The 26,304-nt window shown below is 48.6% G+C and overlaps 1 protein-coding gene across 1 annotated transcript; it reads left to right on the forward strand.

Annotated features, from left to right (window-relative positions):
- Positions 1–420: 420 nt before the first annotated feature.
- On the forward strand, positions 421–25,500 carry LOC311372584 (uncharacterized protein; the record flags this gene model as incomplete). Its single annotated transcript, XM_084489569.1, has 18 exons — positions 421–649; positions 1,158–1,283; positions 1,624–1,746; positions 2,424–2,450; positions 3,620–3,701; positions 13,223–13,297; positions 13,704–13,835; positions 14,506–14,649; positions 17,901–18,319; positions 18,392–18,955; positions 19,213–19,369; positions 19,481–19,571; positions 19,956–20,118; positions 20,494–20,565; positions 21,119–21,202; positions 21,342–21,479; positions 22,332–22,405; positions 23,985–25,500. Coding segments are annotated over 17 exons (2,680 nt in total), but the record flags the coding sequence as incomplete, so codon positions are not given.
- Between the last annotated feature and the right edge of the window lie 804 nt (positions 25,501–26,304).

Here is a 26,304-nt window from a genome sequence, read left to right on the forward strand (position 1 = left end):
TCCCCTCCTCCTCTCTCCCATCATCATCCCCCCTACCTCTCCTCTCTCCCTCTCCCCTCCTCTCTCCTCTCTCCCCTCCTCCTCCTCTCTCCCCTCTCCCCTCCTCTCTCCTCTCTCCCCTCCTCCTCCTCTCTCTCCTCTCCCCTCCTCCTCTCTCCCATCATCCTCCCCGTCCTCCTCCCTACCTCTCTTCTCTCCTCTCTCCTCTCTCCTCTCTCCCCTCCCCTCTCCTCTACTCCTCCTCTCTCCTATGATCCTTCCCATCCTCCCCCCTACCTCTCCCCTCTCTCCTCTCTCCTCTCTCCTCTCTCCTCCTCCCTCCTCCCTCCTCCCTCCTCTCCCCTCTCCCCTCCTCTCTCCTCTACTCCTCCTCCTCCTCTCTCCCCCCCCCCCCCACCCCCGCCTGCCTCTGCTCTGCAGGTTCTGGCTCGCAGACTGTCACCAGATTCCTGAGACGGTGAGCTTAGCGTCTCAGTTATACCGGGAGCTGATCTGCGTGCCGTACCTGGCCAAGTTTGTGGTGTTCGCCAAGATGAACGACCCCGTGGAGTCGCGGCTGCGCTGCTTCTGCATGACGGACGACAAGGTGGACAAGACCCTGGAGCAGCAGGAGAACTTTGAGGAGGTGGCCCGGAGCAAGGACATCGAGGTGCGCGCGCCATGCTTTTAGCTTTTGGGCTTTAGTTTCAAGTTTCCAGTGTGTGCACACATAGACAAAACAAGTAGGCCACAGGAATACCCCATTTTTGTCGCATCCTCGACTGTATCAATGTAACAACCCACTAACAATTTGCAAATACAATTAAGATATGAGATGCATACTTAAGAGACAATAGAATTGTTAATATAAATACCGCATATGTATCAAGAGACAAAAGTCCATTATCAAATAATAAAACAGTAGAATTTAAAAAAGAAACGGTTGTTATACAAAAATAGGATTGGAATACTGCAAACCACTGATAATATGTGATCAAGTATAAGTATAGGTGAAGACTAGGAAATAACTAGCTGCTCATGTTTTCTGTCGTTTCTGAGATCACTGAGAGTGTTTTATTCTATACTTGACGGCAAAAGGGTAAGGTAATTATCGGCAACAACCGCCCTCTCCTATAATCTCCTGTACTCAGCGAGTTGTTACCTCTCCCCTTCCATAGGTTCTAGAGGGCAAGCCCATCTTTGCCGATTGCTATGGCAACCTGTCTCCCTTGACCAAGAGTGGCCATCAGTTGGTCTTCAACTTCTACTCCTTCAAGGAGAACCGACTGCCCTTCAACGTTAAGGTACGGCTCTCTTCTTGTTACCCCCCCCATCTCCCTCACCCCTGGCAGAGGGAGATGCAATCATATCATTGGCATGCGTTCATGCGTTTTCAAACCAGAGGAAGCGTAGAGATCGCTGGTATGAAAGAACCAAACTCCCGCCATTGATGTGATTACACCGAGAGAACGTTTCGTCCTCCAAAATGCACCACCAGGGCTGCTGCGCCCCCTTGCCTTGCCTGCACCTCGTTCAATATCGCGAGACCACGGACAGGATTCGTGCGTTTATTCGGACGCTTCAGGATGGCTTCGGGAAAAAAGGGGCTGACGACGTGCTTGTGCTTCTGGTCCAAACCCACAGATCAGAGACATCGGCCAGGAGCCCTGTGGCCGGCTGTCGTTTCTGAACGAGCCCAAGAGCACCAAGGGCGTTCCCCAGACGTCCATATGCAATTTGAATATCACACTGCCAACCCACAGGAAGGTAAGGCCGCAGTCATTTGAATGACTCCCGATCACAGCCATAATCACGTCATCACTTCATGTAAATGAACGCCAAAAAATGAGCGCAGGCATTGTGAGCCGCCGTGCCAAGCGAGGGCACGGGTGAACTCCATTCGGTTTCTAGAACGTGCCGGCCTGCTGCTCGTGTCTTTTCTCTGTCTTTAAGCCCTGTGCCAGTCACGAGACCCCACAACGTATATACACACACACGGCTAGCCGCACACGCTAAGGAGCCATGTCCAGGACTGCACCTCTTTGTTTGTTTGTCGGTTTGTTTGTTTGTTTTTTTTAGTTTTCATGGTGGTGTGTGTGTGTGTGTGTGTGTGTGTGTTGGTCGATCACGAGAATTGACGTGACTCCGTCGCTGTCGCTTTCGTTGTTTTGCTCCTGACGTTGCGTTGCTCTGTGGTTTCTTTGCTTGTCGACCGACTGATTAATCTCATAGTTATTTTCCCAGATTTTTTGCCTCTTCTGCTGCTCCATTTTAATCCCCTGAATTTGTTTTACCCATCCTCCTCCTCCTCCTCCTCCTCCTCCTCCTCCCCCCCCCTCTCCTCCACGCTTCACTGTAACCACCCCTGCTCTCTCCATTCTGTCACCTCTCTCCTCTCCTATGCAATGCATCTTGGGAACTCCCCACCCTCCTCCCCCCCACAGGATGTGGAGTCTGATCCCGATGATGAGGTAAATTGATTCTTCATCATCGTACACACACTGCTCCCTCTCTCTCCGTCATGCTTATTATGCTTCCTATTGGCTTCAGTGATGAGTAACGTGTGTGGCGTCGACAGAATGTTTCTCTATGTGCCGGCGCCGTGTCGAGGCTTCTTGCCGCAGATGTTTTTTCCGCACACAGCTGAGCCCCGCTGCTGGAAAGTGACCTCGTTCATTCGCTGCATTGGTGGACGTGGCAATTATTAAGTCCCTTTTTTTTTGATTTGATTTCGATTCAAGCAAATTGTTATCGTCCGCATACCCTATTATGAAGATCGACTTTTTTTACATCAACTCTTCGCTTTATATTTTATGTTCATTTTTTTTTATCTCCCTTTCCATAATCGTGTGAAGCAGAAATTCACCATGTCTCCATGCTATCTACTGACCTACAGGAAGTTTCGTAGACGGAATTATATATATTTTTTGACAGCTTAATATTCTTAGTTTTCTACTTTTTGAAGCATTTTCCCCAGCATGCGTTTAGCTGCCCCTTAATTGCATGGTCAGAACTCCAGAAGGACTTTTTTTTTTTATGAAAAGGGAACAGTTCTATTTTATTTTGAATCACCATTTCCATTGATCATCTTCCAAAAACGGAGAACCACAGGTGGATAGGTTCCCTTTCTCTCCAGCGTACGTCTCTTACAGTTACATTATGAAACTCATAGTTCCGACCAGTCCTCCCAACAGATCAGTAGAAAGGACGACATGCTAAGCTAAGCGTCATCATTTAAACCTGAACAAATGTAAACATACTCGGACGCACTCACTCTGCGAGGATGAACTCGTTCAAGCGCAAGTATACCATAGCAATAAAAACTTTTAGCTCTAGTGTCTTTGCAATGTGCCCCCCCCCCCCCCTTTTGGGGAAGCAGAGATGGTCCCTTAGTCGTATCGAGGGGATCATAGAGTTATGTTTACTGCTGTACCCTCCCTTGTGCTAGTACTAACAGCATGGGGAATGCAAGCAACCGACCCAAACCCCAACTCGGTTCAACATGAGCCTTTCAACTAAATATATATATATATATATATACCAAAAAAATACAACATTTATTAATAATTAAAACAAGAAAATTTGGATTTAAGATTTGTAAAGAAGACATACATCTTTTGTTCTTTTTTGTTTGTTGCAGACTGAAAAGCCAGACCGACGTCATTCCTTTGCCTCCTTAGCTTTGCGTAAGCGATACAGCTATCTGACCGACCCTGCAGCGAGTGAGTTTCCATTAAAGTCTTCAACTGATACTGAATACTGATTTAGCGTAATTCTAATTTAGTGGCAGATGATCCCTTGATGTACTGTATGAATTAGATATATATTCACATATATATATATATATATATATATATATATATATATATATATATATATATATTAAACTGACAGAGCATAATAGAGAATCACTCATCCCATCCCGGTCACCTCTCTCATTATGAGACGCCATCCATTGACACATTTGCATGGTCAACTCTGTGTTTTCCTTTGCCCAACCCTTCATTTTGTCCAACTGTCTCTATTGTGGCTGAAGTGTTGCTGTTTCTTTTTTGGGGAACATCCATTTGTTCATTCATCATTTGGAAAAAATACAACAACCATGTTTTCAACTCATGTTAAATAAAAAACCTTTTGGGGTGTTTTTTCATTCTTTTAGTGGCCATTTCACAGATGGCTTCATGATTATTTGAAGTTGTTGTGCTACTGGGTTGCACTTCACGGTTAGCTTACCCACCCCCTTGATATCCTACTGTGAAATGTTATTTCACTTATGCTATTTCAAAAGGTAATGGGATATGATATCCCCATATTTGTTTATTGTATAATTAAGAAGGTACACATTTTTTTGAAGTTGTTGTTTTATTTATCGTGTGCATTTTAGAAGAAGAAGTTTTAACAACCCTTATTGATTCACACAGTTAGTTGGCTAAGGGGCCAGATTTTACAAATATTTATTGAAAACCCATTACATGCGAGTTTAAAACTTTATAAGATATGGCTAAATGTACCTTTCTTGTAAAGTGCAACCTAATATTAGAATTTATGACCAAGCAAATAACGTGAAGTTTGCCTTTATCAGCGAGTTTACACTTGTGGGGTCATTTCTGGCATATAATACTAGAGTTGACACAATCGTTTCTGAGCAAAATTGTACAGTAAAAGGCACTATGGCAAATAGGCAAGTACGATTGCATCGAAATTCATTGGAATATTTGTGTCATTATTTTGGTGATCATGTCATTCTGTCCACCTTCATGTCAAGCATTTCTGTTGCTGCACATACACCATTGTTTATCAAGTCTTCTGTCATGTTTCACTGATTTTAGATGCTCATTGTTTAATAGACTTTATCTTACTATACTTTATCTTTAATAGATTACCATTTGTTGATATAAATTCACAAACAGCTAAAGCTATTCTACTTTATTCAATCAATTCTGTTACTGACTTACTCAACTTTCTCTTTCTGGTTTTTCTGTTTTATTTCAAATTACTTTTCGTTCAATTTTACGTTACAATTTTTGTTACTTTTGATTTAACTTATTTGTTCAAGAAACAACTGATCGAAGCACGCCGAGAACACAGCCTTCTAGCTTCCCTTACAAACCTGTCTTTTCAACGAGATCTTATCAGGCGTGGTCGGCTGTTCCTGTCGCCGTCCCTAACCAAGCCAAGACTGGGTTTGGCTCCCTCTCCAGTTCATCTTCCAACACGCCCAATGCCTCTCCACTGAAATCTGTCTGGTCCATCACCTCTGCCTCCCCCATCAAGACAAACATCCCTGGATCACCAGCCTCTTCTGTCAAGTCAGCCAGTGACATGGCCTCCCCCATCCGTTCCTATAGAACAATTTCTTCACCAATAAAGACTGTTGTGCAACAGACCCAATACCAAGTACCAGTCTCCTCGAATCTACTGGCCTCCCCAGGAAAAAGTGCCCCAGACCCTGTATCTGTGAAAGGATTGGCAGCAATGTCTGCAAGGACCTCCCCCATAACCACTGGAGGAGGAAGTTCTCCTCTGGATAGGTCATGCTTAGCTATGACACCCCCAGGCTCTCCAAAGTCCTCCTATAACATGTACAGTCCGTCCCTGCCGTACAATTCTGTGATGGGCTCTGGTGCCTCGGTATCATCCTCGTCTCCCATCAAAACAGTTCCCGGACTTTCCTCTGGTCGGTCCCCCGCAGATCCATCAGGTCCTTCACGAAGCATGTTCTCCTGTCTCTCCTCACCACTTAAAAACAATAACCCTCCCAGTGCAGCGTCTTTGATCAACGGAACAGTGTCACCCAATCACCATTATCGTTCCTCATCCCCTACGTCTCATCTCGCCAGCAGTCTTCAGGAGAGGATACAGGCAACAACCAATGCAGCAACAACAAGCGTCAATGCAGCCTTTGATGAGGTTGAAAAGACATTTAACTCTTGCTCTGCCGGCTATGGTACACTGAAGTCCATGTCCTCCTCTGCGTCGTCCTCGTATCAGTCAATTCGGTCCTCAAGTTCCCTGTATGCTTCGCTAAGATCCCCTCCTACCTCGACCAATGCTGTAACATCCAGCACCATGACTGTGCCAGTTTATTCAGTCATAAATGTGCTGCCGGAGCCCCAGTTTAAGAAGCTCCCTGAGATTTCAAGGTCGGCCGCTGCCCTACTCTCGCCTCGTAAAGCAGGCTCTGCCGAGGGGAGTAACCCTCAAGCGCAGTCAACCTTCGCCAAAACTCTTTCACCTGCGAAGTCCTCTCTCGGTATACCACCAGCCGCCGTCAAATCAACAGCCTCGTCAGCACTATCTTCTAGCCAAGAGATTCTGAAGGATGTCGCTGAAATGAAAGAGGATTTAATACGGATGTCCGCCATCTTGCAAACAGACCCTACTTCCAAAGCAAGCAAAGGATTTCAAACAAATTCTCCAAAGGAGGCTAAGGTAGAGGACGAGGAGCCATATAGGATAGTAGAGAAGGTAAAGGAAGATTTGGTCAAAGTTAACGAGATCTTGACAAAAGATACAGTCAAAGATGGTAGGCCAAGGACTTCCTTGGATGACATGCAATATGCAAAGGTACCTGTTGAGCAACCAGCAAGCAACTGGAGCTATCCCCCGAGATATGAGACTGTAGTACCTCAAATCAAAACAAAGACTGTAGTAGACAGGGATTTCAGTCTAGCAAAAGTGGTTGACTACCTAGCTCATGATGCTGGTAGCAACTCTTTCTCGAAAACACCAGAATCAAAGCGTAAAGGAGATGAGAGAAAGAGGGAAGGCGAGGAGAAGCAGAAACGTGTCCTGAAACCTGCCATGGCAGTTCAGGAGCACAAACTGAAAATGCCTCCGTCAAACATGCGCTCCTCTGCTTCAGACAAAGAGCTCAGCAAGCTTGCAGACGTCCTTTTTGGAGCTGACACAGTTCTGGAATCTCCTGAAGATATGTTACATGAACAAGACAAAAGTCCACTCTCAGACAGCGGCTTTGAAACCAGGAGTGAAAGGACTCCCTCAGCACCTCCAAGTGCGGAGGGAATGGGCCCAAAAGCCCTTTTTCAGGACATTCCCATTCCTCCAGTTATCACAGAAACTAGGACTGAGGTTGTTCATGTAATCAGGAGTTATGAGTCCCCAGAAGATAATAATTCATCTGTGATGGATGATCCCCATAACGTCAGGTACATTGATTCTGAGGCCAAAGGGCATTCAAATAAAAACGCATCATCGCCAGATCAGAGCAAAGGCTATACAATAAAGATCAGCCCGGAGGAAGATCCGATGGGGAAAGGAATGCGGGTGAAGGAGGAAACTCATATCACAACCACGACCAGGATGGTATACCATAAACCTCCAGGCAAAGAGGTACCGTCAGAGCGGTGTGAGGAAACTATGTCTGTTCATGAAATCATGAAAGCATTCCAGTCAGGCAGGGACCCTTCTAGAGAAATTGCTGGACTTTTTGAGCATAAGGCTGGTAATGAGGAGGCGTCACATAGAGTATTGGAGGGAATTAACTCTAAACCTAAGGTTGAAAGAATTATTGAAGTTCACATCGAGAAAGGCAACAATAAAACTGAACCCACTGAGGTCTTCATCAGAGAGACTAAGAACCACCCAGAGAAAGAAATGCACTTCTATTCTGGAAACAGGCAGCAAGATGAGGTTGAGGAATCACATCCAGCCTATTTTGATTCCTCAAGAGTGAACGCACCAATGTCGCAGGAGGAAGACAGCCGCCCTAGTTCAGCACAGCTCATCGCAGATGACTCCTACAAAACCTTGAGGCTACTTAGCCAGCAGTCAGTAGAGTACAACGAGGATGAGTCTTCAGAGCTTAGAGGAGGGTCGTATAACTTTGCAGAAAAAATGCTCCTCTCTGAGAAACTTGACCAATCTCATTCTGACACCGAAGAGTACCTCAGAGATAGGTCTCACTTTCACTCACCGGATCGTACCAATAATTCAGAGGGTCGACCGAGTAGCCCAAGAACAGAATATGTCTTCAGGTCATCAAGGAATGTGTTTGACAAATCTGGTAGAATGGCTAATGTTGAGGACAACTTTGACAAACTGACCCTTTTGCAGTATTCTTCGGAGCCTGGTAGCCCAAAGCACTCTGTTTGGATGCGAGTGTCAGATGACACACAACATAAAAACAGAGAGCAGATCATGTATGAAGACAGAGTTGACAGGACTGTGAAAGAAGCAGAGGAAAAGCTCAGTGAAGTGTCTCAATTTTTCCGTGATAAAACAGAAAAGCTTAACGATGAGCTTTCGTCTCCAGAGAAGAAGTCTCGTCGATCAGACTTCAGGGAAACACGATCCGGGCCTAGCTCTACACATAGCAGTCCTGAGCGGTCAGGTTACAGGAATGGAGCTAGCGGGGAGGAATGGAGTAGAGAAAGGCTTAGAGAGAGATTCACCTCCAGCGATAGAAAATGTGCCAGCTTACCCAGCAGCCCAGAGAGGAGAGTTCTTTTACAGTATACTGATTCCGACAAAAGGCAACAGGGAGATACATCATCACAGGGTAGCACAGGTGATTCCCCCAAGCCTTTTCAAATGTCATCTTCCAAAGTTAGTGCGGTGAGGCTCAAGTTTGAACAAGAGGCTCAGAAGCAAGAACAGTCTCCACAACGGGTACCAAATTCAAATCCTCCAATTAGAAAGCTACAAGAAAGTAAGCTGCCTGTATATCAGATGTTTACTGGTCCCAATGTTCCTAAAGGTTCAGATAGTCCAGGGATCCAGAGAAAAGGTCTCACTGGTGAGCCCAACTCTCCCAAACATGACTCTAGTGATAATGAACCAGAGAACATATTCAAGACATGGGAGAAACGGGGAAATGGGAACTTTCAACCCCAATCACCAAAATTATCTAGTGCCATGATTCATGATGCCATCAAAGATGGCAATAATCGCGACTCACATATACAGGAGACCACAAAGAAAATTATCTACACAGAACTTGTAGTGCGGGACAACCCAAATAGCAATAGCGGTCTAAAAAAAAACTCGGAATCACAAATTCCTGCTAAAATATCCTCTGAATTCTCAGAGAATTGCCAATCCACTGTTAAATCATGTACTTCTGTTGGGTCTCATATACCTAATTTAGCTAGAAATCGGATGCAAAGTGGCTCTGAAACCATTACATCACCCAGTGGATCACCAGTAAGAAAATCTACTGATATATTTGAAGGTAGCCAGTCAAATGTAGTGTGTAATGGTGTTGATAGTGACCAAATTGAGTATTTGGCTAATGTTACTCCGGTTGTTGTCACAGAGAAATTTAAAGATATTAAACCTTTACCAGTTTATGTTAGCATCCAGGTCGGAAAGCAATATGAGAAAGAAACTGCAACAGCGCAGCTTAGTACATACAAAAAGATTGTAAGTCATGAAAGTAGGACTGTGCATGAGACCAGGGGTGCTTTTTACTCTGTCAAGCAAAAGCAGCCAACATCTCAAGGTAGCGAGGACACTATAGAGCAGGTTACAACCTATGTGGTGGACAGCTCTGTTAGGAGTCCCATCACCTTTGAGACCTCCTGCTCGGACGACTATGTGATGGCCGCTATGACCGGTATTCAAAGCTCAGTGCCAGAGGAATCTGAGGAAGAGGAAGCACAGACCTTCATCTACAAGGAGCCACATACTGAAAAGAACAAGCCATTGTCCTCTGATACTGCCCTTAAAAAACAAGACGCCGGAAGACAAAAGTCAAAGTCAGAGAAGAGATTAGCTTACATCGAGTTTCCTCCTCCTCCTCCTATAGAAGCAGGGCAGTCTGAGCCTCCAAAGAAAGGGTCTTGTGTCTCCTCCGAGGCAGAGACGGAGATGATGGAGGTGAATCTCCAAGAGGAACATGATAGGCACCTCCTTGCCGAGCCTATTATCAGGGTCCAGCCTCCCTCTCCTGTACCCCCTGGAGCTGATGACAGTGACTCCAGCGACGACGAGTCCGTCTTTCACCCAATCCCCCTCAAAAAGTACACCTTTAAGATGAAAGAGGAGGGGGACAAACTTCTCAAGCCCAAAAAGGCTGAGAAAAATGGGAACAACAACGGTAAAGACGTCAACGGTGTTGTAAAAGGAGAGGAGCTTGACTTTGAATCAAATGGCAATGACCAGTCCATCACCGACTGTTCCATGGCCACCACTGCAGAGTTCTCCCATGACACTGATGCCACCGAGATAGACTCTTTAGACGGGTATGACCTCCAGGATGAGGACGACGGATTGAGTGAGGATCCCAAAACATCTAGTCTATCGATGGACTGCAAAACGACAGACCGCTCTTTCAGTCAGTCCAAGCTTGAGGTCATAGAGGAAGAGAAGTGCGAAGAAGGAGGGGATAGTGGAAAAGCAAAGGCCAGCACGTCAGAGCAAGGCGACGGCGAGGAGGTCGATTACACCCTTGAGGGAAGACACCCAGACAGGCCGCACTTTGGGGAGAATTACTTCGGCTACCAGCTCGAAGAGGAACTGAACTCCACCTTTAAAACTGTCGCCACAAAAGGCCTTGACTTTGATCCCTGGTCAACCAAAGGGAGTGACAGTGATGGAGTGTTTGATTCCAAAGCAAAAGAGGAAGACCCCAAGCCCTTTGGTTTATCAGTGGAAGACAAGTCTCAGGCCACCACACCAGACACGACGCCCGCTCGAACTCCGACTGACGAGAGCACGCCAACTAGCGAGCCAAACCCCTTTCCCTTCCACGAGGGGAAGATGTTTGAGATGACGCGCAGTGGTGCTATTGACATGAGCAAGCGGGACTTTGTTGAGGAGAGGCTACAGTTTTTCCAGATTGGTGAGCATTCCTCTGACCCTAAAACAGGGGACAAGGGGAGAGGGGGCCCGATCCTGGGGGTGGTTTCCTCTCAATCCACAGCGGGGGAGAGGGGCACAGTAGAGGGGAAGGTTATAGACACTACCACAGACAGCAGCACCATACCAACAACACCGGCAGCGACAGCCGCAAAATGCAGCCATGCACAGAGCGCCAATGGCACTAGCACTGGCTGTACCGGCACCGATGCCCCCAGCGGTGAAGGCGTAGCCGAACTGCCCTCGTCGTGCACGATTACAGCCTCTAAGGTCGATTCCAAATTGCGTACGCCCATTAAAATGGGCATAGCGGCCTCCATAACTGTGAAAAAAGACTCAGGGGATCTCCCCGATGGTAAAGCTGCGGTGGCAGAGGGTCAAATAGTGCCAGAGTACATCAGCATAGAGGGTCACAGGGCCGAGGGCCAGCCTAGCGGACACACTGAGGCCAAGGTAGAGAGACAGGAGTACCCTGCCGAGAACAGCAACAACAACAATAACCTAGAGTCCTCCAGTGTTCAGGCCAACTACATTCAGTGTGGCAGTGTGGTGTTTAACTTGCAGTCGTCCTCCCAGCCCACCCTGCAGAAAGCCAGCAGGATAGAAGCCCTATGCTACCCAGAGACAGCGGAAAAGAGCAGTTGTAGTCAGACAGAGGAGGAGGCCAAGAGTCAAACAGTTAAGGACAGCGAGGCCAAACAGCCGAAATCAAGGCTTCCGGTGAAGGCGTCAGGGTGGTCATTCCACACACAGGGGACAGCCATAGGCAAGCAGAAGCCCAAACAAGTGGTGAAGGCCGAGGTCAGGAAGAGAGCTGAGCCGGCGGTCGCCAAAGTAGAACCCAGGTCTAGGATACCAATCAAGGGTGTGAAGAAGCAGAGCAGCGCCGCCTGCTCCCTCACGTCAGCTCAGGTCACCTCTCAGCCCACAAGGGCCTTAGCCACAGAGAGGGGCGCCATACAGTTGCCCTCGAGACTGCCACTGAAGGACAAGATCCAGGTCGACCGAGAGCAGACAGCGGGCAGACAGGACAGGCAGGAGAACCCTAGCGAGCTCTGTCAGCGCAGCATTGAGTACTTTAAGGGCCTTAGCGGGGAGACCCAAAAGCTGATGGACTGGCTGTCAGACGAGGAGAAAAAGACGCAGACAGAACAGTCGGAGCAAGACAGCACCTCCCGGAGCACCTCTCTGTCGGATGCCTCCCAGCCCTCCCAGCCCTCCCAGCCCTCACGCTCGTCCAGGTCTGGTAGAGGCTCGAGGGCTGAGGCCGGGGTCGCGTCCGTTAGGGCAAAGGCGGCAGCGACGGACAGGGCCTCCGGCAGTGAGAGGAGCAGAAGGAGTAGGCGGACTGGTGGGAAGGAGGGCAGTCAGGGACTGACGGGGTCTCGAGCGCCCCCCGTCGCGGAGATCAAGCCTAGTTTGTAAAACTTTCACACTATGTTTAAAATACATCTATATTGACATATATATATATATATAGTATATTTGATATATTTCACTCTCAGTTGCATGACATCGTTGTGATCGTTTAAATGATGGATTGACTGGAATGCCTGTGGCGTGTTTATAGTATTATTACGCTCAGACTGTAGATTGTCATTTTAAATTTCATTTTCATGCCATTTCTGTACTGTGTACTGTGTGCTGTACTGTCCTTAGATTCTCTGTTTTCTACCCCCTTTTCCCCAAAACCCTTTCAATATCCCAGTAGAGTAAGCATGCCAGTAATAGTCACTGGTTCTCTCTGGCAAAGCCACGTCTGTTGTCTGACAACTCCCAAAGTCTGTCCGTCTGTCTGTACGGGGTGGCTAGCAAAAAAAAAAAAAAAAAAAAGATATTCTGTTCTGCCCCCATGATGTCAATTGTCATGTATTAATATGTGTTAGTGACTGACACACACTAGGCTGTCCGCATGCTACGTAGCAGTGTACTGTAAGGTCCGCCACCGCAGTCTGCAGGAACTACATGAGTCTATTGTTCCCAGTCATGGTTTGCATTTGTTTTGTGTGTGTTCTTTTTAGAGTTACTGCCTGCATAGACTATAGATACAGCGACGCACCACTTGCCCTATGAACACATTCTAGTCCTCATACGTCTAGTCAGACCAATTATCTTTCTTGCCACTTTGGGATAAAACCTTGGGAACGTTTAAATTGTAATATTGACAATATATACATCACATTAAGTTCACAAATGTCTGCAAAGAGGTTCTGCATACACCCAAAAATTTGTAAACATATAATGACAAATGCATCAAACGCATTTTTATAAAGCAAAAATCCAAACACAAGTGGCCAGAAAAATAAACAGAAAACATTACAATACATACTTTTTTCTCTCTTGACATAATAGTAGCAGTCTCTTTAGCAAGAGAGTGGGATGGGACTCCATATCTTACCGGGTGTCCTCTTCTCCACGCCAGGTCCCCAAAGCCCTTGCGAGCGCACCGACCTGCGCATGGCCATCGTCGCTGATCACCTCGGCCTCAGCTGGACAGGTCAGGCTCTCCACGCCGTGGTGTCCGCTCTGTCCGTCCCCACACTGCCTCACCCTCCATCTTACACCGCCAGGTCCCCTGAGGAAACGCAGCCCACTTTTGGTTGATCGCCAGTGCCATCTACAGGCCGAGGCAGTACTTTGTGCACCGCTTCATTGTAGACCACAATAATAGAGACTAGTCGATGAATTATGTTTGAATGTTCCCTGAAATACTTACTGTTTTATGTGGTCATCGTTTTCTTAATGGTATTTGGGTCACGACGGCCAGCTTTTTTTTTATTCGATTACATTATTATCGATTTAACATTTTTATAACCTTGTATCCTCCAAACTTAATTTATATATGTTTGTCTGTGTGTGTGTGTGTGTGTGTGTGTGTGTGTGTGTGTGTGTTTTAACTGCAGAGTTGGCACGGGAGATGAATTTCACTGTGGATGAGATCAACCACATAAGACTAGATAACCCCAACTCTCTGACAGCACAGAGCTTCATGCTGTTAAAGAAATGGGTCAGCCGGGATGGGAAAAATGCCACAAGTAAGGCCATGCTTCTTCCCCTTATACCCTATCTCTCTCTCTCTCTCTCTTTCTATCTCTCTCTCTCTCTCTCTCTTGAGCACGTGAGAGCTCTCATTCACATTATCTCATCATTATCAGGAGCCATTGCATAGCGTCAGCAGCGTGATTAAAAAGTGCGACAACATGGAAAGCAAAAGCTTGGTTACATTACATTACCAAGTCCCTCTCTTGGCTGTACTCAGGGCCGTTGGAATCGTATCTAGGTCGCGTTTTTCATCTCTAATCAATCTATCATTATCATGTACTTGCCTCTGCCTGCTTATGCTCTCATGCCCTCATCAATTCTGAATACATTACATCTATTCTTAAAACATTACTCAACAATACATTGGCACTTTATATTGGTCTCATGATGTGCAAGTAGCACAAGTTCTCTGCTGCTGCTTGTCTGGGCCTGAGCAGAAGGAAACTTAGCCTTTTCCCTTTTTAGATTTCAGTGCCACTGAAAGACAAGATTTCCATTGATTTGTTAGGTCAAACCAGACCCATTAGAACAGCAAACTGCCTCCTCACACTCTTCCAAGTTAAATCTCTGGCGTTAATATTGTAAGATCATCGTGTTCTTCAGTGGCGTCAACGAACAATGTCTTAATCCCGTTTATTTCTCTTCTTTCCTTCCCCTCGACAGCGGATGCCTTAACCGCAGTGCTGACCAAAGTCAATCGGATGGATATTGTGACTTTACTGGAGGGCCCGATATTTGACTATGGTAACATTTCAGGCACAAGATGTTTTGCCGATGATAACGCGGTTTTCCGGGATCAGGCTGATGGTAAAGTTTAGCTCTATCTAGCTGACCTCTTACCTCTCCCTGTAAATCACTCCCTGTTTTTGTTCCCTCCTACTTTACTAGTGCCAAGGCCATTTTCCAAGCTAGGGATAATAGAGTCCATGGTGTTTTACCCTGCTGGCCCTAGCCTAACACAATGCTGTTAGTTTTGAACTGTTATTATCCCTGTCTGGGTAACTGGCCTTCTGATATCCTAAAAACCCTTCCCTACACCTGGGATTTGCCGTTGATTAAAACTCAGTCGCCCAACTAATATAGTTTTCCTCATACCTATTTGCCTTTATGTCACAGCATAACGAAAATAACAATAGCATGCACTTCAAGTTCAAATTATGTAGCACTGTGGAACTCATTCACCTTTTTTTGATTGATTTAATTCAGATCAGCGTTAATTCGATTTTAATCTAAGGTTAACAAGGAAAAATGTCAAAGAATTAAATGCCTATAGAAAAATATCAATTTGACCCTGTTCACTCACTATGCTAAGACACTGACTGTGAATATGCCATGGGCTTAGTGCATGTTTTAATGCTTTACCTGTTTTTAAACAACCTTTGACCTTTAGTTGAACCTGCTTCTTTGTAATCTGTTCATTTTCTCCTCATGCATGATTAGATGTACAACTTATGTATGTGTGTCAATGACCCCGTTGACCTGTAGCTCTTGTTTGAGTTCAGATCTCTTAGTTTCCCTTCCGGTTCCTCTGAGCCCTCCTTGGATAGATGAGAGATCCTCTTCCTCTGCGAAAAACCAGCCTCCTCCTCCACCTCCTCCTCCTGCCTCCTCCTCCTCCTGCTCCTCCTCCTCCTGCTCCTCCTCCTCCAACTCCGCCATCCTCCTCCCTTAAATCGAGTCGACTCCGGCGGTAGTCCTACCTGCTCGTAACAGCCCAGAGCTGCTCTTAACATCTTAAGAGTTGTGTGCTGTAACTGGTACCCCCTGCCCCCTCAACGTGTGCTTCATCCTTGACCTCCTCCTCATCGCCTCCATCCCCTCCATCATCACCATCGCACCCTCACTGCTCATCCGAAGCCACCGTTGAAGCCATCATTCATTCAGTCCTTTTGTTGTTTCTCATCGACTCATATCCACGTCTTTACTTTCCATTGCGCTCATTTCACCTTTTGTCACTTCTCTGTGTGTTCGTTGTTGGTGTACTTACTCCCCTCCCACCCCTCCCCCCCTCCCTCCCTCCCCCCCCCCCCCCCCCCCCCCCCCCCCTAATAGTGTACATCATCATCCCCCTGACCCCTACTACTAAACGCTCACGGGCCAACGGACGCAAACCGGACGCCGCCGCTCCAGCCCGCCCTACCTCCTCCCCCTACCCCCCCCACCCGCCGCAGCGCTCCCCCAGCTACCAGTCCTCCATGTCCCTCCTGGACCTGGCCCCCCGGGCGCGCCCCGCCCGCCCCGGGGCCCCCCTCGGGGCCCCCCTCGGGGCCCCTGCCCCGTCCCCCAGCCCCGGCTCCCCGCCCACGGACCCCCCCCGCCAGGCGGCGCCTCTCCCCTCTTCCTCCGCGCTGCCCCCTCCTTCCCCCATCCCCTTCATGACCTCCCCCTCGCCCTGCGCGTCGGCCCCTCCGTCCCGCACGCCGTCGCCGTCCCTCCCCTCCCCCTCCCCCTCCCCCACTCCCTCCCCCACCCCCACTCCGTCCCGGGACGCCGCCACCCCCTCCCGCTCATCCTCACCCTCACCCTCACCCTCCTCCACCTCCGCCCTCACCCTCACCCCGTCGTTGTCCTCCCTCGCCCTCGCCGCCCGTCCCACCGGGACGTCCCGCCCCACCTCCCCCGCCGTCTCCCTGGCCTCCCTCTCGGTGGGGTCGCCCGCGGCGGGGTCCCCCGGTCCCGGCGCCGCGCCCTCCTCTCCCCCGCCTTGCTCCCTCCCCCCCTGCCCCGCCTGCCGCTGCGCCTGCCCGGCCCCCGCGGGCCCCGCCCTGCTCCGTCCCCCCGCCCGCACTGACCCGTCCACCATGGAGCTGTTCATCTAGCTCCCCGCTGTCCCTCTAACACCCCTCCCTCCCTCCCTCCCTCCCTCCTTCCTTCCTTCCTTCCCTCCCTCCCTCCCTCCCTCCCTCCCTCCTTCCTTCCCTCCCTCCCTCCCTCCCTCCCTCCCTCCTTCCTTCCCTCCCTCCCTCCCTCCCTCCCTCCCTCCCTCCCTCCCTCCTTCCTTCCTTCCCTCCCTGCTGTCCCTCCAACACCCCTCCTCCTTCCCTCCCTCCCTCCCTCCTTCCTTCCCTCCCTCCTTCCCTTCCTCCCTCCCTCCCTCCTTCCTTCCTTCCCTCTCTCCCTCCCTCCTTCCCTCCCTCCCTCCCTCCCTCTCTCCTTCCCTCCCTCCCTCCCTCCCTCTCTCCTTCCCTCCCTCCCTCGAATCTCTCATCACCGCCTCTCATGTGAGCAAAAAAAGTCTCCAAACACCCACTTGATTGGCAGTCACTCACTCCACTCGCGCATCTCATTAGTCATTAGCGTTATGATTAACGTAGTCGCTGGCCGTGGCTCAGCGTGGGCTTCACTAAGTACGACTGTGGAACCGCTCCGAACTGGAACGGCGAACCCGCTCTCCGGTGATGACTCAACCTGATGATGTGTGGTGCGTGGTGCACTCGGTGGTAGAAGAGAGCCCCGCTTTCTCACTCACTCCATCTCGGTCTTTATCTCTCTTTTGTGTTTCATCCGTACCGTCCCTCCCCTTGGAGAGGTGATTATGCGGCACACACACACACACACACACACAGAGTGTGTGTGTGTGTGTGTCTGTGAGCGTAAAGGGACGAGTGAGTAGTGATGTCAGCGGCACCCTGGGTGTCACCAAGTGGTTGCCTGGATACGAGCCTTGCTCACCGCACGTCTTTTTTTTTTGCCGTTTGTGGCGTTTGTCCATGTCTTACCTCATACGTGTTGGTGCTTCCAATTGTGTGTATTTGTGTGTGTGTGTGTGTGTGTATTTCTGTGTGTGTTTGTTTGTGTGTGTTTGTGTATTTGTGTGTGTGTGTATGCGTGTGTGTGTGTGTGTGTGTGTGTGTGTGTGTGTATGTATTTGTGTGTGCGTGTGTGTGTGTGTGTGTGTGTGTGTGTATTTCTGTGTGTCCCGCCGCTTTCCGCCGTGTGTCATGTGCCTGTGGTGTGTGTGTGTGCGTGTGTGTGTGTGTGTGTGTGTGTGTGTGTGGGGGGGGGGCTCTGGCTTTGCGTGCGTCCATCTCTTCCATGTGTCCCTCTGTCACCAACAGATTATCAGAGCATCCTAGCGGAGCTGCAGTCCCCCGCCACACTGCACTCCGACCCCCACTTCCTGGACCCCGAGATCCCCGTCACCCCCAACCCCGCCCTTTCACCCCATCCTCACCCCCACCCCCACCACCCCCACCACCACCACCACCACCACCACCACCACCCGGCCCCCGCGCCAACCCCCACCGCGCCGGGGGCGGGCCGGTGCCCGTCCCCATCCCCGCCCCTGCCCTGGAGCCCCGAGGCGGGGCCCTTTAGCCGGGAGTCCGGAGAGGGTAGCCCCCCCAGGCCCAGCGAGCTGGCGCTGTCCTTCCCGGTCTTCGTGCTCCCGGAGCCCCTGCAGCAAGCCCGCAACGTCCGGAAACCCCACATCGCTCTGAACGACCGGCTGCTGCTCAGCGAGGAGGAGGACGCCGCCGGCGGTGGCGGCGGCGGCGGCGCTGGTGGCGGCGGCGGCGGCGGCGCTGGCGGCTGCTTCTTCTTCTTCCAGGACGCGCCGCTCCTCGACCACCGGCCGCCCAAGATCTTCTGCTCCCCGGAGAGGAGCGACATCGAGATGGGCTTCTCCACCTCCTCGCCCTCGCTGTCCTCCATGTCCTCGGTGACGTCCTGCTCGTCGCCCGAGAAGGCGAGGAGGGCGGAGGGCGGCGAGGCGGCGGCGGCGGGGCTGACGCTCTGGGGGGGGCCGGAGCACGAGAGGCTCAGCAGGGGCATCGAGAACGTGACCAAGAAGCTGGAGGAGGTGGTGAAGACGCGCAGGGAGGTCACTCTCGCCACGGAGGAAGAGTGTGACGAGTGCGAGCCGCCGCGCGCGAGGCTGGAGACGATCGAGGAGGCTTCGGGCGGGATGCAGAGCGAGGCCGGGCTGCGGAGGCCCGGCCCGGACGCCCCCGAGGGGGGGGAGGCGGCGGGCGCGGAGGAGCAGGGGGCTGTGGGCGCGGAGCAGGGGGCTGTGGGCGCGGAGGAGCACGGGGGGGCCGGCGGCGGCGGCGGCGGGGGGGCGACGACTCGAGGCGAGCGAAGGACGCGGCGGCAGCGACGGAGCGGCGGACGGGTCCGCGGAAGACCCCGCCCCTCGTTCGGAAGCGGTCGCCGAGACGACGCGCGCCACGGGAGGGAACGCAGAGGGAGAGGGGGGGGGGGGACGCGGGGGGGGACGCCCGGGTACAGGACAGGGGGGGGAGGGGGGAGCAGAGCGGAGCGGGGGACGTCCAGGTAGGTGACGGCGGGGGCGTGGTGGAGGGAGAGGGGGGGGGTCCGTCGGAGGCAGGGGAGGCCGCGCCGACCGACCCGCCGCCCCCCCTCCACCAGCCCTGGGCGGAGGCGCTGGCGGAGCGCCGGCCCGTCGGGTCCGTCGATTCCAACGAAGAGGAGGAGGAGGCGGAGGACGGACGCGTGGACGAGGTGGTGAGCGAGGAGCTCTCCGAGGAGGCGCTGGGCTCTCTTGCGGAGGAGGTGGAGGGAGGAGGCTCAGAGGAAGAGGAGGAGGAGGAGGGCGAGGAAATGACCGAGGCAAGGGTTCAGGAGATTCTCAGGCAAGTGGAACAGGCAGAAAAAGATCTCCGGTGTTCACTTCCAGGTTGGCACAGCGACACGTCCAGCGTCCGCGTGGAGCCGCCCACGCCGGGCCGCAGCCTCAGCTCGGACCTTCTGGACAGACACGAGCCCAGGTACGCCTCGGCGGTCGCCTCTGGACCCCGCGTTCTGTAGGCTGTACGCTGCGTTGTTGTGTAAACGTGTCAAGTGTCATCACTGAACTATCTCGGTATCTCTGAACTATCTATCGGTGACTTCCTCACCTCTCCCTGTTGTGGGTGAGGTTTGTTGTAGTACCTTAATAAGCAGAGTATAAATTTCAGCGATTTATCTGTTTTATTAAACTCTATATGTTTCACAGTGTAATCACGACTGTTCTTCCGCTTTAGAAAACGTACATTATTGTTTGCGTCGTGCCAGCGCTTTTGATTTGATTCACTATTGGGTGTTTTGTGTGTTAGCAGCTATTTGCTTGATTTCAATGCGTCATGCTTTAAGCTTTACCCGTGAACCCGCAGCCAAGAAAACTCCAGCGACTCCGTCACGTCCTCGTCCAGAGGCGAATCAGGGCGGTCCCGGCACAACGGTGACAAATCACAGCATTCGCCCAAGGACGGGTCCCACGACTCAGCCAACGGCAGGAGGACGGACGGAGCCCCGGCGACGGAGAGAAAAGCCCAGGTAACGGTCAGCAGTCGATGGGGACGGGGCGACGTTGTCGCACCTCGAGATGACAAAGTGTAATGTACACTACTTTAAAAATACTTTCAAAATACTTTTAAGTTCATTATTTTGTTGAAAGCATTTTTTTTTCCAGTTCTGTAATCCATATTTTTTACAGGCACGACGAGATCGTGGATTCAGAGCCACGTGGATTCCCTTTTTTAATACATCGTAAACTCACATAGAAAAAAAAACAAGAACTTTGTGTTTTATTCTCAAAAAACAGTGAACCAAATGAAGCCGAATCGTACCAATCCTCAAATAACCACTTTAATCGCTGACCTTTTTCAAAGCGTCTTTCCATCATAACCTCACAATGCCTTTCCTCACTAGCAATTCAGCAGTGAGCCCGATGAGGAAAGAACGATTACAACCAAAATCATCCGTCGTCGGGTCATTCTGAAGGTACCCGGCCTCACCGAGAGGGACGGCGGGGCTGTCACTAGTTTGGTGTGGTTTTGGGTGCTCCCGGCCTACGTTGACTTTGTTGTGGTTGGTTTGGATTGGTTTAAAGTGAGTTTGTTTCTTAGATCAAAAACAATGGTCATGCTTACCGTCACGGTGGCCAATTGTTTTTGCTTATTTCCACCACTTTGATGGCTCCGTTTCCAAAGCTGCTCTTTTTCCCCCCCCCCAACGTTTTCTGTGTACAGTACGCGTACGTATGTGTGATTATAATGTACTGTAGCTGTACGTGTCGGATGTCACGGTGCATAGACGTCGGTGTGTGTCTGTGTTCTGATACACGTATGAAAAAACAAAACATTTGCTGTTCTACCATTTGAAAGTGGGGACGCCTCTCTTTTCACAGCTAACTTTCACCCTCACTACTAATCTGAATCTTCCTTTCTCAGTGGTGGGTGTGGTGATCGGTTGCGGTTTGCACGTATTATATCCCGGTCGATGTACTTCCCTTTGTGTTCCCCTTTTTTTTTTTTTTAATTACATCCTCTTACAGGGAGAACAAGCTAAAAATGTTCCGGTCGAGTCGATGACGGAGGAGCACTTCATCGACGAGGACGGTAACCTGGTCACTAGAAAAGTAACGTACAACCACGTTTCCGCCCTGAATCGTTCTGTTACCCCTCACAAGGCGGTTGAACATTGTCACCATGTCAGGCCCCCCCCCCGAGCAATCACCGCGTCCTTGTGTCTGTCCGTAACCTTTTCCGGCTCTCCAGGTCATCCGAAAGGTCATCCGACGCGTGACTTCCCCCATACCGGAGAACCTGGGAGGAGCCTCGGAGCTGTGGGATCAGGCACAGTGCTGGCATAGCTCCCTGTTGCACATGGATGAGTCAGAGGTTGGCACGGCAACAGTACAGCGATCCAGAGGAGGGGCTGGCCGTGTGTTTGAGTTTGACATTCAAAGGGGATGATTGAGATGGTTCACTCCTCTCGTTGAGCGATAACCCTCGGACCATCAGGGGGAAGGGGGTTGTTTTTTTTAACCGGAGGAGGGAGACAAATTGCTGCGTGGATAAGCGGAAACGTTAGATGTGTTTCCCGGCTCTTACACCAACAACCTTACGTACACTGAATTGTTCACAGAGCCGTAGTGAAGGCTTTGATTTTGATCACATGACAAACACTCAATCATCTCTCCTTGAAACCGCTGCTGGTGGCTAGATAGATTCCAGAGGCCTTTTGGAATGCGGCCTCGGAGCGGCGTGTGGTGGTCTTGGTTGCTGTGGGCGCTGTGGTCTTTCTCTGTGTTCAGTGTCTAACAACATGGATACCCGTGTTGCTTCTCTAAACCGTGTTTTTACCACTGTGGAATCCTTCAATGTTTTTTTTTTTTTGTCATGCTAAACTAATGCTAACAATGCCGTCCCTCTGATTTATAGATATGAATTCATGTTATTTTTAAATGTTATACTATACTAACAGTACTATTTAACCTTTGGTTTACTGTTTGGGTTTGCTTAAGGGTCATAGATTGCTAACAAAATTGTTTCAAACCCAAAAATGCTATCCTAGCTTCCTTTCTGCTCCATACATCTGGTTTCAGGCAAACCCGGTGTGGACCACTCCGGTTTGGTCAATCTGGTTTCACTCTGGTGTTCTTTTGTTGCAGTGATGGATCTCACGTTTCTACCGTCGACCCCATAAGAGAGCAACTTTCAAGTCGTAATTATTCCGGATTGTCTTGTTTGCTCCTCCCAACCCAGGCGGAGGGGACCAGGAACGGCAGGAGAAAGGACGAGAAGAAGCTCAACTCGTAGTGATGGTGGTCTTCTGTCAGGTGAGCGCCTGTCCGACAGCTCTAGAACAGCGTCAAGCCCGAGGCAACACGCCGTGCCCGTTTTGGTGCATCTTTGTTTGTAGCGGCGACCCAGAAAATAAATGGAATCATATTGTTTTAATGTCATGCACACTTGAGGGCCCTATCTTGCGCCCGGCGCAATTGGTGCGCGTGTGTGTGCGCACCCATCTGTTTAAACACACGCAAACTAAACACGTAACACATAATACAGTCCATGGCGATGTATGTTAACGGGGGGGGACACATGCATATTATGAACACAAGTCGATAACGATAATGTATACAATGCTGGTAACAAATGATGTTTGTTAATGTATTGCCGCATATCATTAAATAGACCCACAGTTGCGGCCATCGAGGAGGCACAAATCTCATTCATCTCGCCGTCGTAATAGCAACAGCGCCGTAGAAAACCGCCCACAAAGTACTTTGACTTTGTGCCTTGACGTCTGCATTTTAGACCTTAGTCTAACTAGGGCCCTGAGACCCAAGTCGATTTTGGATCGTGGAAATTCAAAATTTTGCATCTGTCAAGCTACGGTCTGTGTTGGGCTAAAGCAAAAAAGTTTCGTTCTTTAGCCTTTGTTTCTATGTTGCTATGGAGCTCCCCTCCGCTCATCTATATTGTAAAATTACCAAAAGGACATCTTCCACTAAAGAGAAGAGAGTGGCCGGTATCTCCAATATACCTTTATCTGCTGCTCTCAACTGCAGCTGTAGCTATGGTCCACTTGTGTTTTGTATTTCAGCCGTTCACTCCCCTCACCAGCTTTAACACTGACTTAGCTGAGTTAGCTTTTGTCAGCCCTGTGTTTGTGTGTGTCTTTGTGGGTTTTGTGTTGATGTTTGTGGATGTAGGAGGACTTGGGGAAAATACACGCGATGCGTGTGCGTGCGTGTGCGTGTGTGTGTGTGCATGTGCGTGTGCGTGTGTGCACCTGTCACACAAAGACACATATTGTTGTGTGGGTGTTGTTTGTCTGTCAATTATATTCACTATAGAAACAGGCCTAGTAATCACAACACACCTGCGGTGGCATTGTCCCGCTGACGGCGTCTGTGTCTCTTTTTGTCCGCCAAATCCCACACGTGAAAAGGACTCGAGCGCACAACAAAAGAGATTGTGATCCCATTGGTGAAGCCAGATCCCTGCCTCTGTTTATACACTACAAGATGAATGCATTGAGTGACTTTAGACCGTTTAAAACCCAACAGAACCACGCAATATGTTATGGTTGTTATCGCTAAGTTTAGTTTTTATACTTTTATACTTGTTTTTATACTCTGCTAACAGATTTGTTCATCAATACAAGATATAAACTAACCGTGAAATAGTCGATAAACTGTTTGCCCACAGTCCATTTATTTGATTCTCTATGAACACAAAAAAACTGCATTTAAAGGAGGATACTGTTTCAATGTTATTGTTAACAGATGTTTCAGTGAAGCCAGGAGAGGCAGTTATGTTGATTTGATCACCCAGATCCAGATCCTTTAAACACTACTTTTCTCGTGTGATCTCCTGCGATCATCTAACACATTGCATCGTGTCTTCCAGGTGGGCAGAAAACCACGTGACATGTTTCCCGAGAACAAGAGGGTGCCGGAGTACTCCACTGGTTGAGCTTCTCCTCCTTCGCTGGCTTTGAACCGAGCCAGAAGAAGCCTTGTTCCACTTCAGCATGCATATTGGGAAAACATGCACTTCCTGTCAATCAACAGACCCGGAGGTCCCTCCCTTTCCTGTCCGTGGAACCGAGGAAGATGGTTCCCCTTCCCGCTTGGTTCCACTCCGTATGTGCCATTGGTCCAATGGTGTGTTTTTTGGGGGCTTTAATGGAGTGCTGTTTGTTTGTACCAACCGAATAAAAACGACAGACAGAAATATCACAACAACAACAACAACAACAACAACCACACTGGTGCAACCAAACTTGTACTTCCTTGTGTCCAAATATGGCACAAAATGCTCCAGTGGTGGAAGAATCGTAGGGAAGTTTGTGGGACTATCACACAAAGCAGAACACCTCTGACACTTCAACACTCGCCTTATAGTTTTTTTCTTGGACCCATTATTATCAGGATGTAAATGGTTTGGGTTGATTTTTTCCCCCCCTTTCTTTTTAAAAACTGAACTTAGACGAGACTCTTTTTCTGTACATAAATTTACAACGTGTAAAATTCTTAAGAAAAAAAAAAGGATAAGCTACAGGTAGAGAACGCACTGAGGTGAGCTCACTTTTCAAAGTGCTTTCAAAATTTATTGAAATGGTTCCACTTTTAAGGAAGATTTGAGTGAAATTTCCACATGTTCTTGTACAATTAATTATTATAGCAGGTATAATGTTTGTATATGAAAGAAGCTGATTCAATTTTAACAGGAAATTTCCACACACAAAAAAAAGCAAATTTCAGTTATTCCCGATGTGGGAATGGATTAAATCCTTTTAGAGTATTCATATTTTCATGCATGCTGTTCACATTATTTTGAGTACAATTTTTACAAGTTTGCAAACACTGTATTCAAAATTAAATATAAATCCCTTTATCCGTGTAGACATATAGCCCTAAAATTTGTCACCAATTTTATATTTTCGATTTCAAAATGATACCATTAAATCATTGATCATGTTTGGGGATGAGTAAACCATACAAAGAAAAAATATGTTCTATCGCTTCTTGAGGGTCTAATGTCTTGTCTGTCTATGTTAAACTGAAGGGCAGCTTCTGCTATGGGAAAGAAATCAGCTGAATGTAAACGCTAGTAGGCTGGCTCGCTGTTAAATTATAACTGTGTTGTGTGTATTGGCTATAAGGTGTAGGAGTCTCTGTCCACTGTTAACTGTCTGTGTAGCAGTGTGTTGAGTTTGGTTTTCAAAAGGCTGCTGTGGTATTCAATGAAAAACTGGGGCATTTGATTTTTGGTATTTCCTTTGTTACAATCATACACACATTAAGGACACATAAAGGCATTTTTTTTTGATTGTAGCTGAAAGTTAGACTATTGTATGACAACACACTGGATGGTCAAAGCAATTATTTAAGCATTGAATAAATTGTGTTTAACTCTAAAACTGTGTGATCCTTTTAGACTTGAGCGTTTGTACATGCAGTGACGAATAGAATTGTTTTCAATAAGTCATTGGCAAAACTTACTTTGCATTAGGCACTATTTTTTGTATTGGTTTTGAATAGATACCCATGTAGTTCAAGTGTGACGTTCTACTGGTGTGTTGCCTCAGACTTTAGTGTGCTGATGTTTATGATGCCGACATGAACAACTATGTTAAGGACTTTGATTTTATGCAAATGAAGTTAAACTAGTTTGTCGTGTCAAAATCCCCTTTTCCTGTAATGTCAATCATGGGGGGGGGAATCCTTTGATATGGTTTAACAAATAACTGTCCATTTTGTTTAATATGTGTTTTCACCAGAACAGATTTTTCAATGTACAATTCTTACTAACACAGCCATTGAAATGTAACTACTTAGCACTTTGGGTTTTCAATCTTCTTTTAGAGGCTATAGCAGATGGTTCCAACACAAATGTTTTAGACATCTTTAAAAAACTAAATTAAAACAAACAAAATAAAATGCATTGTCTTTGAAATCAGTTTATTATGTTCGTGTTTGTTTCTTCCCGTTCAAACCAGGTTTAAACGTCAGCGCTTCTATCTATGAACAATAATGATCTATGAATCATTGATCTACGAATAATGAAAGAGTGTTTTGCAATTCACATGGGCTTTAGTTCACCCATTTATATTCATAGCAATTCATCATGTTATTTTGTCGGGGTTTTGAAAGGCCAGAAGGATAGACGGTTGACAAAACCGATGAATATGAGTCATATGTGAATTGGTGTATCTCACCTTTGC

This window comes from Micromesistius poutassou (genome assembly GCF_964030765.1).
Source record: "Micromesistius poutassou genome assembly, contig: SCAFFOLD_2520, whole genome shotgun sequence".
NCBI classification, from domain to species: Eukaryota; Metazoa; Chordata; class Actinopteri; order Gadiformes; family Gadidae; genus Micromesistius; species Micromesistius poutassou.